Raw genomic sequence first — 17646 nt, 5'->3', positions numbered from 1 at the left:
AATGTGGCAATAATATACTTCCTGCTGTTCATCAAGTGCTGGAAGTGAAATGTTTGCAATAAAGACCCAGCAATTAATTGCAGGTGTGGGGTTTCCACAACTACAGAATTATAAATCCATTGTGACTTGAGTACAAAAGAGTCAGCCCTGATTTAAATCGGCGTCTCACTTTTGTCTGGCAAGCTTCTACTCAAAAGGGCATCTTAGCTAGTTATTGGTATGGATTTCTTCCTCCAGAAATGGAACAGTACATTATTGATGTTACTCCTGCTCAGCTTTAGTACGCTCTAAAATCCATTATTACTGTAGCACTATTGGCTGCTTTGGGACACTTTGTCAACGTGGAGTAGTTGAAACCATTCCATCTTCACTGGTGCTAGAATGCTCTTAAGCCCGAGACTGTGTACACATTATTCACTGAAAGCACTTTCTCCTACACAAATAATCCTGTCCTCAGGTTCTGCTTGTGAGCTTCCCATGGCCATCTGGTTGACCATCGTGAGAACAGGGTGCTCCAGCAGTGCTCTTCTTATGTTCTTCCATTTGAACAGTCACCCAGAGACACAAATGGCATAGCAGGCTGGAAGTAGATCCAAGTATGTCAATGGAAAGCTGTTGCACAAGTGGAAAGGGATGAGGCTTGTTAGGTGAAACCCACCCACAATCTAGGATGGTACTAGCCCTGAGTGCTCACTGGAAGGACAGATCCTGAAGCTGAGGCTCCAATACTTTGGCCACCTCATGAGAAGAGAAGACTCCCTGGAAAAGACCATGATGTTGGGAAAGATGGAGGGCACAAGGAGAAGGGGACAACAGAGGACAAGATGGTTGGATAGTGTTCTTGAGGCTACCAGCATGAGTTTGACCAAACTGCGGGAGGCAGTGGAAGACAGGAGTGCCTGGTGTGCTCTGGTCCATGGGGTCACGAAGGGTCGGACACAACTAAGTGACTAAACAACAACAATGTAAGACAGGCTATTGTTATGAAGAAGCAGCCTTGCACTGTTGTTCTTTTCAAAGGTTTACATGAGTGTTATAAAGTGGGGAAGTTTTTGCCCTTGACTAAACTAAATATATTTTTTTTAACTCCCGTGAAGACAGCTCAAGTGTGCAGGCACAGGAAATACGTTTCATCATTAGCAATGTCATGAGTCTGTGTCTAATAACAACCTAAAATAAAGAATGCATTCACCTGCCACAGTACCAAAGGCTGTGTGTATGCAAAATACATTTTAATACCTAGGATAAAAGCATATTAAAACTGGGCTTGGCTAGACCAGATCCACAGTTCTTCTCAAAAAATGGGGTATGAAAGGTCCGATCACCCCTAAAGAAAAACAGCTGCATTTTAATTCCACTCAGATTCCAACATGAGACTAATACCATCTTCTTTTATGCAACCTGAGCAGACTTCATATATTCAGAAAAGTAGAAGATTTGCTTGTTTAATAGTAGTCAACAACTGTGAGTTCATACTGCTGTTGGCTCTTGTCAACAATCACAAGAGATTGCAGCTGTTGCTAGTCTGTCTAGAACAGGGATGGGGAATCTGCAGCTCCCCAGATGTTTTTGGATCACAGCTTCCTTCATGTCTGACAGGAGCTATTTAACTTCTGGAGGACACCACACTGAGGAAGGCTGTTCTAGGCCAAGACTGATGACTATCTCTCAAGGGCCTCCAGATGGAAGTCCTTATGTAGATGTTGCTCCTAAGTAACAAGAACAAAAGTACTTCTAGCGTCTTCTGCAAAAATTTTCAGCTTGTCTTTTTCCTCCCAGAACAAACCTGTGGAACAAGGTCCAAATCTGCTTGAATGCCAACTCCTTCCGCCACATTCTCTTGCATTCTCTTGCCAGCAGTATTTCTGTCAGCGACTGTGTTCTATCATTGGGAGAGAACAAAACCCCAAAATTAAAGCTATAAAAATGTGGAGGTTTATACTTCTGCTGCCATTTCATCAATATGTATAATTGAAAGCAACGGGACTTATTTTCAAATAAGCTTCCATACGATTGTGCAGTGAGAGAGCCTCTTGTAAAAGAGCAGCAATATATTTCTCAGCTATGCTCCACAGACGTCTTGTAAGAACTTTCCCCTTCTATTGGGTGCAAAGAGCAGAGACTAAACATCAGTTGCCAACTCAGGGATGGAAAGCACCCCTGGTCTACCACCCTCCATCCACTCCTCAAAGTAGTCTTCTTGTACAAATAGTTACTGATTAGGGGTATAGCTACTTTCTGATTAAAGGGCATTCTTGGAACAGTTTTTGAACCTTCAGTCACTTAAGCATAGTGGAAAAAAAGTTATCAAGTATTTAATCCAAAGGCATTGTACATGAGTTTGCATGGTTGCTTTCTTGAACAGCAGGAACCCCACATACCAAAGATCAAGAACTCAAGCAACAGTGACCTTGTCTATGATAAATACAGATAAAAGGCCTTACTAATGTGTGGATAGCTCCAAGCATAGCTAAGGACACAGCCCAGAAGCAGGATGGAGATACCAGCCACTCCGTTCTTTTTCATGTTGATGTATCTGTTGTAGTATCCATTCCAGGCTGTTTAGGAAGAAAGACAGGAGCAGTTTGATTGTTCTTGTCAGTAGTTTTAAGGGTACAGATCAAGCCTTTCCTTTTTCATGCATAATAACAAGGGCTGTGCAGCCATCCTCAACTCCCCTGCCAACTGACTATTCCAAAGCAGCAGAGAAAGACACAGTGCATGATTTGCTCTCGCACCTCTGCGTTGCTCCAAGCATCCCCTGCAGAGACAAGTCACGGGTGGCTAGCCAAGCAGGCAAATCTTGGAATTTTACATCCATCAGTCGCCTTTCTGCCAGTGGAACTAGGAAAGAAAACAGCTAGATCCTTTCTCCCGCCTCCACGGCAATAATAAACTCCTCTCTTTCCAAGTTTCCACCAGAGTCCCATCCCCGCACACCCTGGATTAAGTATTTAGACTAGCCAGTAAAGCTCATACTGGTTGAATCACTGACCAGTGAGGTTTGTAGGTCAGTGTATTCAGAGTAACTTTGCTTCCCTGTGATGTTCTGCATGATGGCCCAAGACATTGTGAGACATGTTAGACGTGGAATCTGGAAAGAGCTCTAGTTCCAAAACAGCAGGCTGAAACCTCTACTTGCCCTTTTGTACCACAGTAAATCAATTGGCTGACTCACAAGCAAGCTGCAAGCATGGGTGCTTCTTCACAAGTAGAGCTACTGGCAGTAGAAAGGGCTCCAGGATGCCTATGGAAACTGAGCCAATCCGATTGCTGGGAAAGGCTTCATTTCTAGTGAAAGGGTATGGCTTGTCCAGTAAGTGATCTTTTCACAATGAAGTACCCTGCCTGCCAAATGATACAGCAGGCAGAGTGCTTATCATGATGAGTTTTACTGCTGCAGGGCAAACAACATAACAAAACATTCTGAGCAGGGAAAAGAATGGCTTCTCTCTTGTTCCCTGGTAAAGGGTAAAGGGGACCCCTGACCATTAGGTCCAGTCGTGGCCGACTCTGGGGTTGCGGCGCTCATCTCATTTTACTGGCCAAGGGAGCCGGCGTACAGCTTCCGGGTCATGTGGCCATCATGACTAAGCCGCTTCTGGCGAACCAGAGCAGTGCACGGAAACACCGTTTACCTTCCCACCGGAGTGGTACCTATTTATCTACTTGCACTTTGACGTGCTTTCGAACTGCTCACCCCATCGCAGGGATTCGAACCGCCGACCTTCTGATCGGCAAGTCCTAGGCTCTGTGGTTTAACCCACAGCGCCACCCGCATCCGTGTTCCCTGGAGAAGGATGGATTTATGCAAACCAGCTTCATGGTAAAATCTAAGGTGTTCTGGTTCCCAGCTTAGCCTATAGAGCCTGAACTTGAATGTGTACTCAATCTATAGTAACATTCAGGGCTTATTTTCAGCTGGAACTTCTCACATGGGCGCCATTGCCATTATAAGAGGACAAGGGAGGAGTTCGTGGTGAGTTCCGGTACCTCTTTTTCTAGAAAATAACACTGGTAACAATATCTAGAAGTGTAGCCATGTTAGTCTATATTGTTACCCTACTTATAGATTACTTGAGGAATTACTTCCCTATTATATACACTTCTGAAACCGAAACAAAAAAACACCCATTGAAATAATAAACAGACAGAAGAAGTTGATTCCCTGGAATAAATTTTTAGCTCTTCGTTGCAGGTTTCTTGCACCGGGGAACCAAGATACATTCTCAATACTAAGGTCACGTTGTTCACACAGCTCCCCGCAGCCCATCCCAAACTACCACCACCTTTTCTAAACATCTGAAATGATTTTTAGAACCTTTGGAATAAAAAAAAGTCAGCATGACCACATACCCAAAGCAACCTGAGAATATGCTAGCACCCTCATTCATCCTGCTATAAATTAACTGGAGGACATGTGTGAGGGCAAAACTACAGCTTGCAAGACACAACCTTCTACATTATATAAAAATTGGCTTAATAGCCATTTCCTTTCTGCAGGGGGTCCCAGAAGCCATAGCTCTCTGAAAGGGTGTAGGAACATCTAACATTCTCAGAAGAACCCTCAGGAAACCACAGCTCCCAGGTATTCTTCGGGGAAGGTGTAACTGTTAAACCTGTATGAAACTGATATAGGGTACTTCTGTACAGTGATACCTCGGGTTAAGAACTTAATTTGTTCTGGAGGTCCGTTCTTAACCTGAAACTGTTCTTAACCTGAAGCACCACTTTAGCTAATGGGGCTTCCCGCTGCCACCACACTGCTGCTGTGCAATTTCTGTTCTCATTCTGAAGCAAAGTTCTTACATAAAGACCAAGCTGGCTTTCTCCCGGGCAGAAACTTGTCTGACAACACGAGAAATATAATTAATATTTTGGAAAAACTGCAAGTGAATATTAATACTAAAGCAGTCTTAATATTTGTAGATGCGGAGAAAGCTTTCGACAATATCTCTTGGAGTTTCATGAAGAAAAATCTTCAGGGGATGGGGGTTGGTCAAGGTTTTGAAAACGGTATAGGTGCAATTTACTCAGAACAAAAGGCCAAACTAATTGTTAACAATGTGGTGACAGAGGAATTTAAGATAGAGAAAGGGACACGACAAGGCTGCCCAATTTCCCCATTGCTCTTTATTTCGGTCCTGGAGGTTTTGCTAAATATGATCAGAAGGGACCGTTTGATTAAAGGTATACAGGTCGGAGCCAAACAGTACAAATTGAAAACTTTTGCAGATGACTTAGTACTGACATTACAGGAGCCAGAGTATTAGAACTGATTCAAGAATTTGGTCATGTGGCAGGATTTAAGTTGAACAAGTTAAAAACTAAGGTCCTTGAGAAAAACTTAACACCGATTGAGAAAGAGAGGTTTCAGAAGGAGACAGGTTTAACATTGGTTAAGAAAGTAAAATACCTGGGGGTTAATATGACCGCTAAGAACTTAAATTTATTTAAAGATAATTATGAGAAATGTTGGTCAGAAGTGAAAAAGGATCTAGAAATATGGTCAAATCTGAAGCTTTCCTTGCTAGGTCGAATTGCTGTTATAAAGATGAATGTATTGCCAAGAATGTTATTTTTGTTTCAATCATTGCAAATTTTGGACAAAATGGACTGTTTTAAGAAGTGGCAGAGAGACATTTCTAGATTTGTCTGGCAGGGCAAGAAGCCCAGAATAAAATTTAAAATACTAACCGATGTAAAGGAAAGAGGTGGATTTGCCCTGCCAGACCTTAAACTCTATTATGAATCAGCAGCATTTTGCTGGCTGAAAGAATGGCTGCTTCTTGAGAACACAGACATTTTGGATTTAGAAGGCTGTAATAATGTTTTTGGGTGGCATGCATATTTGTGGTATGACAATGTTAAAGCACACAAAGCATTTAAAAACCATATTGTCAGGAAAGCTTTGTTTAATGTCTGGATAAGATATAAGGACCTACTTGAAAATAAAACCCCAAGGTGGTTGTCACCGATGGAAGCGAAGGCCCAGAAAAAGTTCAATATGGAGGCCAAATGGCCGAAATATTGGGAAATTCTGGAACAAGAAGGAGATAAATTGAAATTGCAGAGTTTTGAGAAACTAAAAGATAAAGTGCGAGACTGGCTTCATTATTATCAAATAAGGGAGGCTTACAATTTGGACAAAAAAATTGGCTTCCAGGTGGAAAAATCAAAATTGGAAACAGAACTATTAGACCCCAAAACTAGGATACTATCAAGAATGTATAACTTGCTGTTGAAATGGAACTCTCAGGATGAAACGGTTAAATCTGCTATGATTAAATGGGCACAAGATGTTGGACATAACATTATGTTTGCTGACTGGGAACAGTTATGGACCACAGGTATGAAATTCACGGCATGTAATGCCTTAAGAGAGAATATTATGAAAATGATATACAGGTGGTACATGACACCAGTCAAGCTTGCAAAAATCTATTTGCCCGATAATAAATGTTGGAAATGTAAAGATAGTGAAGGTACATTCTTTCACCTTTGGTGGACCTGCCCAAGGATTAAGGCTTTCTGGGAGATGATCTATAATGAAATGAAAAAGGTATTTAAATATACATTCTTGAAGAAACCAGAGGCCTTTCTCTTGGGCATGGTCAGCCAATTGGTGTTAAAGAAGGATAGAACTTTCTTTATGTATGCTACAACAGCAGCAAGAATACTCATTGCAAAGTACTGGAAGACACAAGATCTACCCACTCTGGAAGAATGGCAGATGAAAGTGATTGACTATATGGAATTGGCAGAAATGACTGGCAGAATCCGAGACCAGGGAGAAGAGTCGGTGGAAGAAGACTGGAAGAAATTTAAAGACTATCTACAGAAACATTGTAAAATTAATGAATGTTAAAATGATGTCGGAATGAAATGAAGCGGTTTTAGCAACAATGTTAAAAAGGAATATGTAAAAAAAGGATTGTTAATAGATGAAAATATAAAGTTATAATATGTTAAGATAAAGAATTAAGATAAAAACAAAGAGGGAAAGGATTTGCTGAATTAACCATTCAAAATGGAATACAAAAAAGGGAGGTGTGAGGAGGTCAGGGGAACAAGTAAATGAAAGGCAAGACATTGAAAGATTGATTTATTTTTAATTGTTTCTTTCTTTCTTTTTTCCTATTCTGTATTTTGTATTTTTTGGTTTTTTTTCTACTTTCTTATCATCTTTGTAACTTCTTTTGAAACTTTAATAAAATATCATTTTAAAAAAACAACAAAGTTCTTAACCCGAGGTACTATTTCTGGGTTAGCGGAGTCTGTAACCTGAAGCGTCTGTAACCTGAAGCATCTGTAACCCGAGGTACCACTGTAGTGTATACAGCCTGAGAGTAGCCTGCAGACAGTGACTCAATCACCACTTCAACAAACCAGCCCACTGGGGTAGCAGTGTGAACTGTTCTCTCTTAGAAATCAATAGTGAAAAACTTCCCTTTTTACCTTGCTGGCCTTCCCAAGGGAGACTGAGTACTTTAGCTTCCGGGATGACTGTAGCCCACTGAGATGGCCTCTTTGAAAATAAACCTAGCCCACGATAATTAGGATACAGTTCTGGAAACCACTCCAGTCCCAAAGGACTTGGGCGTATGCTTCTATCAGGGGGTGTGGGCCAATAGGCAGTAGGCATTTCTAACGTTTGGAGTGATGATTGATTGACATATATCCCTGTGCCTTTATCTCCTATAGTCACAACAGAACGCAAAGCAATCTCTTTTCCCAGACTAGTTAAGTAGTAGTTAGAGGTTTCATTATGTCTTTCTCTGAGGGCTTCTGTAAATGAGGGGTAGATCTCTGATTTGAAACTGATGTAAACTGGAGATTCTTTCCAATAGCCCTCCCCGTTGAAACATACAGGATTTTCTTCAATCGTGCTTTTTATTCCTGCAGCCAGCTGAACAGGAGTATTGGCGACTTGTCTGCAGTTGTCCATAAAACGGCCATCGGAAGTGTGTGCTTTAATTGTAGCCACATTCTTTTTTGTCTCTCCACTCCCAATATTCCCTGAAAGTTCAAGACCTGAAGCGCTCTTTCCACCCTCAGGTTCTGTCATAATTTGCTGCCCATCAGCCAAGGCAATCTCTGCATCTCCAGATGGTGGTTTCGCAGGCCAGCATCCTGCCTTCTGGTTGCCCACAACAGCTTTATTTAAAGGGATATTCTCAACAGATGATTCACACTTGTTCCTCAGTATCCTCACACGATGGTTTTCTATCACTAGTTCTACAGTATCAATAAATCTCTGAGGAATAGGTTGTAAATTATCAGTGAAAGAATCTGGCTTTGCAGATGCTTCTTTCCTTTGCCTTTGTTTCGTAGAAGGATTAGTTGTCTGGCTAGCTCCACTAGGAGATTCTGAAGTTGATTTTCCATTCTGATTCAGTGGCTTTAAAGTGAGACTGGATGCAGATTCCTCCTCATTAGGGGTAGGTTTACTTCTGTTTTTCTGTTCTGTGGGTGACTTTTTTGCAAGCTTCGTTGCTGAAAACACCTTTTCAGCTGATTGTGTTTGGACATCTTCTGAGGCTCCTTGATTAGTGCCTTCAGTTTTGTGTGCTTTTTCAGTAGCACACTTGATTTGCTTTTGTGCATCCTCAACTGAATGATGATGGCTGCATCTTGCTGATCCAGGTATTTCCTGTGGTTGCAAGGAATGTGTTGTTGCTTTTGCTTTGTTTTTCTTATTTTCTTTTTTGGAGGTAGTTTCTGTGCTTTTGATCTGCTCTTTCTTTTTCCCAGCTTTCTTGCTGGGAGGCAAAACATTCCTTGAGTCTGTATCTCCCGCCATCTTACAGTGAGGCAGGTGAGACTTGAGCCGTTTAAATGGCTTTTTGCAGAAGGGGCAAGTTTCTACTCCTGAAGTGATACCTGCCATTTTTCTGCCTGCAGAGGAAAATAAGACAGCATGGATTGGTAAACTTTCCTACATCCCTTCATGAGGAAAGGAGTGAGTATAGGAACAATTCTAATGGAACTTATACCAGGTGCATAGTAAAGTGATGCCTGTATTTTGTGTGTCCCATCTGCTACCAGTTTCATTTCTGTATTTTTAATAGATCTTCTTATATTGTTTTAATTCAATTAGGGTTTAATTACTTTTTAATGACTATGTTTTTGGTTTTTCTATTTTATCTGTAAGTCACCGTGAGTCCTGATCTGGGAAAATTGAGAGTTGTAATTATTATTATTATTATTATTTCCATTTTACATGGAAATAAAATTAGTTTTGACTTATTAGTTGTGATTTCTTAAAGTCATATTTATAGTTTTAAGATACATTTCTTCCATAAAAAAATACTACAAGGAACACAATTCTTCCTATTACAGTGGTACAGTGGTTGCGGATGGGATCCATTCTGGAGCTCCAGTCGGATCCCGAGGTTTTCGCAACCGGAGGGACCGCTTCTGCGCATGCGCGTGGCATGGTAGAGCGCTTCTGCGCATGCGAAGAAACACTTATGGGTTTGCCGCTTTTGCAACCCGAAGTTTATGTTACCCGAGGGTAACATAAGCTGAGGTTCTACAGTACTAGTGAAAAGGCATGTGCACTCCACTACAGTTTAGCAAAGCCAGTCTCCTGGGGGCGTGGGGCGAGTCCTGGGGGCGCGGCGCCCAGTACGGGCAGCGAAACACCCCGATGGCACCCCGCCAGGATTGCGCTGCCAGGGGCGATGCGCTCCTCCCACACACCTCTTCCTCCACCAGTGAACAAAGCCAGGGTTTAATCAATCGGTACAATAGGGCTGAAACAGGGGTGTTGTTTTCATGAACAGAGAGTTGTACTTCCATTTAAATTAATGGATTGGAGTGAGTTGATTATCTAACTGTAAAACATAGAAAAATCCAGCTTTTCCTGGTAGGGAGATGTAGTGGAAGGGAAGCTTCCTTTGTTCAATACCGTCATTGTCTCCTTTCATATAAAAGTAGTATTATTCCTAGACTTAAATGATGGGAATTTTAAGCTTCTAGCAAAAAGGAGCAGTTCTTTCAACTTGCAAAGCGGAAACAAAACACCCCACGCCCCGGAATCACGAAACGAAAGTTTGCGACGCTTTCATTCATTTGCCAGTGGCGAAAAGGAAAGCAAGTTTAGCTTCTTAATTCCCAGGTTGCCTTATAGCCGAGATCAGAGACAGAACTGCTTAGTTTAAATCTGTTTAAATCAGATCTCACTACATCAGGGCTTGTATAAACTCCACCCCCCCCCGTACCTCGATCAATGAAGGTCTAATCCTGCAGCTCCACAAACCGGTGATGAGCTGTGTCAAATGTTCTCGGCATCGCTCTTCCCAGATGCTGCTAGCAGACTTTCCGTAGAAGCCATTGAAACTGAAAGTGGGGTTAAATAAAGCTGCTCTTGTTGAAACAGCTGCGCATTGGCCTGGCCATTAGTCACATGAGTCGCATCATGCCATGATAAGAGATCGCAAGGCAGCAAAGTGCTTCTTAAAATGGCAAGGGAAATGCTTATGCAAAACCGGATTTTCTTTACCTTAGTTTGATATCAGGAGCTTTATTTTGCAGCAGACTATAAATGTGTATTTTTCTATTTCCAGCCAAACCAAAATTCAAGCTAAAAGAATAAAACCACGAAATAATAAAATGATAATAAGCTTGGAATAGAATGAGTGACGTAAAAAATATTCCATAGGTGCATATTTGTACCAAACATAGCAAGTAATCATGAAAGTTGCCAAATAAACTCATACTTAATGGGGATTTGCTTTTGTTTCTGCATGGGGGCGCTGTTTGTGATGTATATGATCGCACAATCTCATGATTGGCACATTCCCAGAAAGTGTGTATTTTAAAGTAAATACGGCGTTATAAAGCTACACACTGACTGTGGTTCATGACAGCAATGCAATGTAGTCTGGCGGAATATTTTTTTTTTGGAAGCCGCCCAGAGTGGCTGGGGAAGCCCAGCCAGATGGACGGGGTATAAATAATAAATTTTATTATTATTATTATTATTATTATTATTATTATTGCCCCACATTGCAGCGGGGTAGAGTGCATTTGTAAGACCCTAGGATGTAATGTAGCCTGTTGTTAACATCTCCACCTTGCAGCCTTTAGTGGAGTTTATAACCATCTCCGCTCGATCACGTTTCAAATGGAGGTTCAGGCTGAGAGTGACATACACCAACTCTAATTAAGTGTCACCTACTCAAGTCTTTATTAGCAAAACACGACGTCGAAAATCTCCGCGGCAAACCTGCCACAGCCACTATCCAAATTTCAGGAACGAAGGCTCTCCAGCTGTTTGGGGTTTTTTTGGACTACAACTCCCATCATCCCTAGCTAATAGGATGAACGATGGGGGGGGGCGATAGGAATTGTAGTCCAAAAACGGCTGGAGACCCCCCAAGTTTGGGAAGCACTGACCAGTCTGTGACATGTACCGTATTTCAAACGGACTTCGTTCGTTAACAGAACCTGTGAATGGGTGTAGCTGAAACTACAGCAAAATGAGAATCGGCACAGAAATACCACGGGAGTGAGGGGAAGTCAAATTGTTTCCTAGCCCAAAGCTCCATAAAAAGCAGATATGTTGGCCCAAGTAAAAAAGGTGTATATGTGCGTATGTATGTATATATATATGTGTGTGTGTGTATAGGAAATGTTGCTGAATTATATTTTGTGGCTTTAAAACACTGCCGTGGCTCGATCCCGTGTTTCCTGCCTCCTCGGTCTTATTCCACATGAAAACGCATCTGCAGTGGAATCCCATACATGTCTACTCAGAGGTAAATCCCATTTTGCTTAGTGGGTCCTTACTCCCAGGTAAGAGGGCACTGGATCGAAGCCCCGCGGTCAAATCCTACGCCATTTCCCCTTAGAAGCAGGATCCACTGAGCTCAGGGGCATTTACACCTGAGCAGGCAAGTACAACGCTGAGCTCTATAATTATGAGGAAGGCTATTTATTACTGCGACGTATCCCTCTGACGGAACTGAAACGCTTGACCTCCGCACATGCGCAGGACGAGAGGGCGGGGGAAAGAAAAGAGTTTTGTGAAAGCGCATGCGCCCGCCGCATACTGTGCAATCACACTAGGCGCATGCGGGGACGGCCTCGGCGTCGCCAGCCAATCCGGTTACGGGGCTGAGGAGTCTCGGAGGCTGGGGAGGGTGGGGGTAAGGGAGCGCTCTCCCTGTGCTGCCAGTGCGCTTGCGCGGGAGGCGTGCACACCGGAAGCGGCGGCTTGTGGTGGAGGAGGAGAAGAAGAAGAAGAAGGAGGCGGAGGGCGGAGAGCCGAGGGAGGGAGCTGCTGAGGAGAGATTGTTTGGGAGCGTCACAGCGGGGCCTGCTGGCCTTTTCGGCTTTCGGCTCTGCGAGAAGCGGCTCGGCCCGGCCATGAGCTGCCGGGGGGCGCTGCCAAGCGAGCGGGGAGCTCGGCAGAGGTGAGGGAGGCCGCGGGAGAGAGAAAGAAATGGGCGGCGGTGGGGTGGGGGGAGGCCCTCGGCTTAAGGGGGGGGGGGGAACAAGAACGTACGGTGGCCGGAGGGGGGAAAACTTCGAACGGCAGGGTGGGGGGAGGGGCGGCGGCGTCTGCAGCTGAGGGAGGGGAGGCTCCGTTGGCTGAGGCGCAGAGGCGGGGGGAGGCTTCCCGTCGGGGAATTGATGGACGGCGACTATGGGAAGGGCGACTTTGGCGGGGGGGGGATGGGAGGACCCAAGAAACCACCTGGCAATGTTAATTGTGATAATGGCTGGTCTCGAAAGCGCCCCTCTGCGAAGGAAGGGGGTTCTGGGTCACTTGAAGGAGAGCCGCCTTCGGTCTCGACGCGAACCAGGCCCGGCAGTGGCCATTTTAAGCGAAGCTTTTTGACAGGGCAAAAGAAAATAAACAAATGGGCATCTTTATCCTACCCCCACCCCTACGCATACACGATTTCCCCTTACATGTACACCCGCCGCCGAAATTTAGGTTGCTGACCCTGCAATCCTGATCACCTTTACTCAAAAATATGTCAGTGTGGGGAGGAGGGGGGTATTAGTCGCTTCCGAATTCTTTTTTGGAAGGGTCGCAGCATAGATTCCGTGCGTTAGAATGGCTCCTACGTTTATAGCCCACCCTTCATCAGCAGGGGTGCCAAACGTGGATAAAATATTGGGGAGGAGAGGTAAGCCCCGCCCCACATAACTGATCACAAGGTGTGGCATATGCACACTATTTAAATGGAAATACTGTACCCATAAACTTGGGGGGGTTGGTCCCCTCTCAAATATTTTTTTTGGGGGGGTCAAAGGGACCTCAGCCCCTAGGAATTGGCTGCTATGTTCCTCAGTCTTGCTTAGGATGGGATATGTCGTTTTCCTGCCCCAACCCTCTTTTTATATTTGCAACAACCTTGCGAGGTGGGTTAAGGCTGAGAGAAACACAACTGGCACAAAGTGGCCCAGTGAGCTGAGTGGGGGGTTTTGAATCTGCATTTCCTTAAGACTAGTTGTATGCTTTTTCGACCATGTAAAGCAGGTTTTGTATTAGCCCTGTACTGCAAATGAGGGGCTGAGATTAAAAGGCTAGTGTTAGCCAAAGGCCACCTAAGTAAGTTCATGGCTGAGGTGAGATTTAAACAGGGCACATGATTTACACTTGTGCAATGCAATCCTGATTGTGTTTAGCCACTTTGCTACTCAAACTTTATGTTCCAGGGTTAGAATTCTGTAACTGTACACCGTACACAGTTGTCAGCACAGTTCTGTTATATAGAGTGTTAGGCTTCTCATAAAAAATGCAGAAGTCTATTTCCAACTGCCATGTATTTTTGTGCCTTGCCATCCTGCATAGATGCTATTAGCAGTTAGGAAAAACAGCTGCCTGAGGTCTTGTGTCATCACTGGTGTGTGGTTAGAAAATTCAGTGGGATAAAAAGAATGAGGACTTGAGTCTAATCAATATATTAGTTTTGTGATAGTGTCAATAATAGGTAAAGGTTTGTAAATTGTTAATATGCTTTCCCTCTATTTAGCAAATTGGTACCATGTAATGCTGTAATCTAATCTCATGGGATAATGCCATAAGAGCATGGATAAATAATATCCAAAACTGAATGGCTAGCCAGATGGAATGTATGTTTAATGATCCTTGGACATTTTTACCCATCAAGGTACCCACATTGACTTTTGAACCATTTGCTTTACATTTCGTCAAAGAGCGTAAAGCTACAGTTTTGGCCCAAAATGTCACTGTACTCTGGATTCCACAAAATGGACAAAACAGGGCTTTTGTTGACGATTCAGTCAAGCCCTTCAGGCAAAGTGAACATACCGATGAATGAATGAAGATGCTTCCTTTTAGTCTTATTACAATGTTTCCTACAACCTGACTTGATTTTAACTGCCGACATATATATATGTATATATATATAGAGAGAGAGAGAGATACTGATGTCTAGTTGAAGGCCATAAACTTGAAGAACATAACCGTTCTTTAATATAGCTGGATGTCATTCAGAATACTCCATGGCTAATTTTTAGAAATGGCTGTTGCATGGAGAAATCTTGAATATTGTACAGTCATCTGTACAAATCTTGAATATTGTACAGTCATACCTCGGGTTACAGATGCTTCAGGTTGTGTGTTTTCAGGTTGCACACTGCGCAGACCCCGGAAGTACTGGAACGAGTTACTTCCGGGTTTGGGTACTATGCGCAGAAGCGCCGAATCTCGACCCGTGCGCACGCAGACAGGTTGCGAACACTGTGGGTTCCGAACGTGCCTCCTGCACGGATCACGTTCACAACCCGAGCATCCACTGTACTGAGATCCTCAGTCTGGGAAGGACCAGGATGGTAATTTCAAGAGGTGATTAATTGTTAAAGGTATTTCCTTCCAAGGTTTCACAGAGTAGTAAGGTGAGTGGTGAAAAAACATTCTTCAATTAATTCAGGTTGAACTACATCCTTTGATACTGATCTCTTCTGGGTTTAATGTCTGACTCCTTACTAAAATGGGCAGCTGAAGAAAAATGTAAACACTGCAAAGCAGTTAAACTTGTTGTTGGTAATTAGTGCAGGAGCTGTAACATTGTTTTTTATTAAAGTGTGCTAGGTACAAGAAATGAAACTTAATCTCTGCTGTTCTTGCATTGTTTGTTTCAGGAAGAGGAGACGAAATGGCATAGAGGAGGATATCCACATCCCACAAACAAAACGCAGTAGCCAAAATGCTGTTTTTCATGACTCCTGGGATACAGAGGTAAGATGTGCTCCGCTTCATTGCTGAGCTGGTATTGCTTTGGGAATTTGTGTCTAATCAACTGATGGGGAGTGTTTAAGCAATAGATATATGTCCAGATGATGAGTTCCAATTTGGTTACTGTGAGGAAGACCTTGATCCTGCCTTTGAAGTTGGTTCAGAAATCATGAGTGTTTAAATAAGAGATGTGAGCTATATATTCATTAATTGATTTAGAATACCTACATCCTGCTTTCAAGCTCTAAGAAGCTCTCATAGTGACTTATAAAAGATTCTTACAATGTGATCACATTCAAGTGTAGCATCAGGAACAGAAATAACATGATGTCTATATAGTGCCAAGATTGTTCAAACATTTCTGATTTTGTCCTTGGTCTTCTTTGGTTTCACCCTTTAGCTATTTCCTACTAGGCAGTAGAACTCAATGAGATAATCCTGAAGTGAGGGTAGAGCAGCTTAAACACTCAACTTACGATGGAACCAGGGGTTCCCCTTGCTGGCAGTTACATATCTGCAGAACTAGTACTTCATATTTTAAATATAATTAATACAATTCAGAAATCTGTAATTCGCTGTGCAGCTGGTAATGTTATCATTTTCCAAACGCTGCTCATTTTTGTACGGCACCACTAGTTTCTGTGTTCAGCTACGCTCCTGAATTCAATGTAAAAATCTTGTGGTTGGTGTATTCAGGGCTTCTATTCAGAAATAACACTATGAGACAAGCTTATACCAAGTGGTCATAATGACTCAGGGTTTAATATGCTGGAACTTACCTTCTGATCCCAGGCCCGTAGAGCCTAAATTAAGCAGGTTTTGTGTATTTATGTTTGGGTGTGTGTAATTCTTCAATCACTTGAAATGTGTGTGCCTTGTTTGGTAGAATTGGCCATGGAGCTATATGATGTAGAAACATTGGTCTGCTTTTAGATACAGGTGCACGTGCACATCATTTGCATTGTATTATACAGAACTGTATACAGCTATAAATGAACTTACAAGTTGCCTAGCAATTGCCTTTCTACTGTACAGTATGCCTGCAACTTATGCGGGGGTTATGTTCTGGGAGTTGCGCCTAAAGCCAAAATTGTGTACAGTGGTGCCTCGCAAGACGAAATTAATTCTTTCCGCAAGTTTTTTCTTCTTGCGAGTTTTTCGTCTTGCGAAGCACGGTTTCCCATAGGAATGCATTGAAAATCAATCAATGCGTTCCTATGGAGACCGTCCAGGGACAGAGGGGAAGCGCCGTGCGCCTTCCCCTCTGTCCCCGGACCTGCTTTAAAGCAAGGGGCAGCGGGGAGAAGATTGCTTCTCCCCGTTGCCTGCCCCGCAATCTTGGTTCAAAAGGGGTCCGGGGGGAGAGGGGAAGGTGCGCATGCCTTCCCCTCTGTCCCCTCTTTTGAAGCAAGGGGCGGCAACGGGGAGAAGATCGCTTCTCCCCGTTGCCGCCCCTTGGTTCAAAAGGGGTCCGGGGACATCCCCTCTGTCCCCGGAGATTGCGGGGCTGTCAACGGTGAGAAGCGATCTTCTACCAGCCGCCCCTAGCTTCAAAAGAGGTCCGGGGGGAGAGGGGAAGACGCGCTGCGCTTCCCTGCTATCCCCGGAGCTTGCAGGGCAAGCTTCGTTTTGCGAAGCAAGCCCATAGGGAAATGCGTCTTGCGAAGCGGCTAAGAAAACGAAAAACTCCTTCGTCTAGCGAGTTTTTCGTCTTCCGAGGCGTTCGTCTTGCGGGGTACCACTGTATAGTCAAAACCCAGTGGGTTCAATGGCAGGTAGGATTGCCAAAGTCATTTTTCCCAGTACTCTGTCCACTTTTTAATTTTTTATTTGTTTTTTTGCCACATGTGAAAGCTGAATGTGCACAATTTAAATGCATGTAAGTTGCAGGTTTACCATTCAGTACTTGGTTCAACTGTTCAGTACTTGTTTCAAAGGTACTGTAAAAACACTGAGATTGGCAATTAGTTGTCTAGTGTAGGAAGCATATGATACTGCAGAAATAAATATGGCAATTGAATTATTGAGGATCTGCAGTAGGCCAGAATTTGCTAAACCAGGTGCATGAAAAGATAATAGGTGTGTGTATACACCAGCAGTGGGGAAGCTCTGATCTACCAGGCTTCCTTATTTAGTGTATGAAGCCTCTGTATATGAGGTTGGGGGCAGCTAAAAATGCAGCTAAGCCAAAAGGAGTTCTGTGGGCACCACTGTGCACAGGGCTTTGCAAGCACTCATGGTCAACTGATTGGCCGATTTCAGACAGTGTAGCAGGAAGAACAGGTTACCTGACATCAGGTGGGTAGCTCTACTGGGGTAGGGGGAAGAAAATGATCTGGCTAGTTGGCCAGATCCAATTTCTCACCTTGGTATGGACTCAGTGTCTGTCCATGTGATGCACGACTAACTTGCAGTGAAATGGGCAT

The 17646-nt window shown here is 43.5% G+C and overlaps 2 protein-coding genes across 4 annotated transcripts in view; one reads left to right on the top strand and one right to left on the bottom strand.

The window, feature by feature from the left end:
* The window catches only part of FAM104A (family with sequence similarity 104 member A), a 56146-nt gene that overhangs the window by 37333 nt on the left and 1167 nt on the right, over positions 1-17646 (top strand). The window contains exons 1-2 of one of the 2 annotated variants that reach the window (XM_053375437.1): positions 12235-12422; positions 15127-15223. In XM_053375437.1, coding sequence (XP_053231412.1) covers positions 12376-12422; positions 15127-15223 — 144 coding nt within the window. In that variant the 5' untranslated portion in view covers positions 12235-12375. Of the gene's footprint in view, positions 1-12234; positions 12423-15126; positions 15224-17646 lie in introns of those variants that run through there. The other variant, XM_053375438.1, reaches the window with a different exon arrangement.
* On the bottom strand, positions 1287-10485 carry C2H17orf80 (chromosome 2 C17orf80 homolog). 2 transcript variants are annotated; one of them, XM_053375431.1, is made up of 4 exons: positions 10227-10485; positions 7459-8898; positions 2445-2558; positions 1287-1882 (listed from the first exon to the last, which is right to left on the bottom strand). In XM_053375431.1, the coding sequence occupies exons 2-4, from the start codon at positions 8888-8890 to the stop codon at positions 1869-1871; spliced, it is 1560 nt and encodes a 519-aa protein (XP_053231406.1). In that variant the 5' UTR covers positions 8891-8898; positions 10227-10485; the 3' UTR covers positions 1287-1868. The 2 variants fall into 2 exon arrangements, with proteins under 2 accessions (XP_053231406.1, XP_053231405.1); XM_053375430.1 differs by lacking the exon at positions 1287-1882 and having other exon boundaries at positions 1909-2558.

The sequence above is a fragment of the Podarcis raffonei genome, chromosome 2 (assembly GCF_027172205.1).
Source record: "Podarcis raffonei isolate rPodRaf1 chromosome 2, rPodRaf1.pri, whole genome shotgun sequence".
Classification (NCBI taxonomy): domain Eukaryota; kingdom Metazoa; phylum Chordata; class Lepidosauria; order Squamata; family Lacertidae; genus Podarcis; species Podarcis raffonei.
This window is presented reverse-complemented; position numbering and strand designations above follow the sequence as displayed.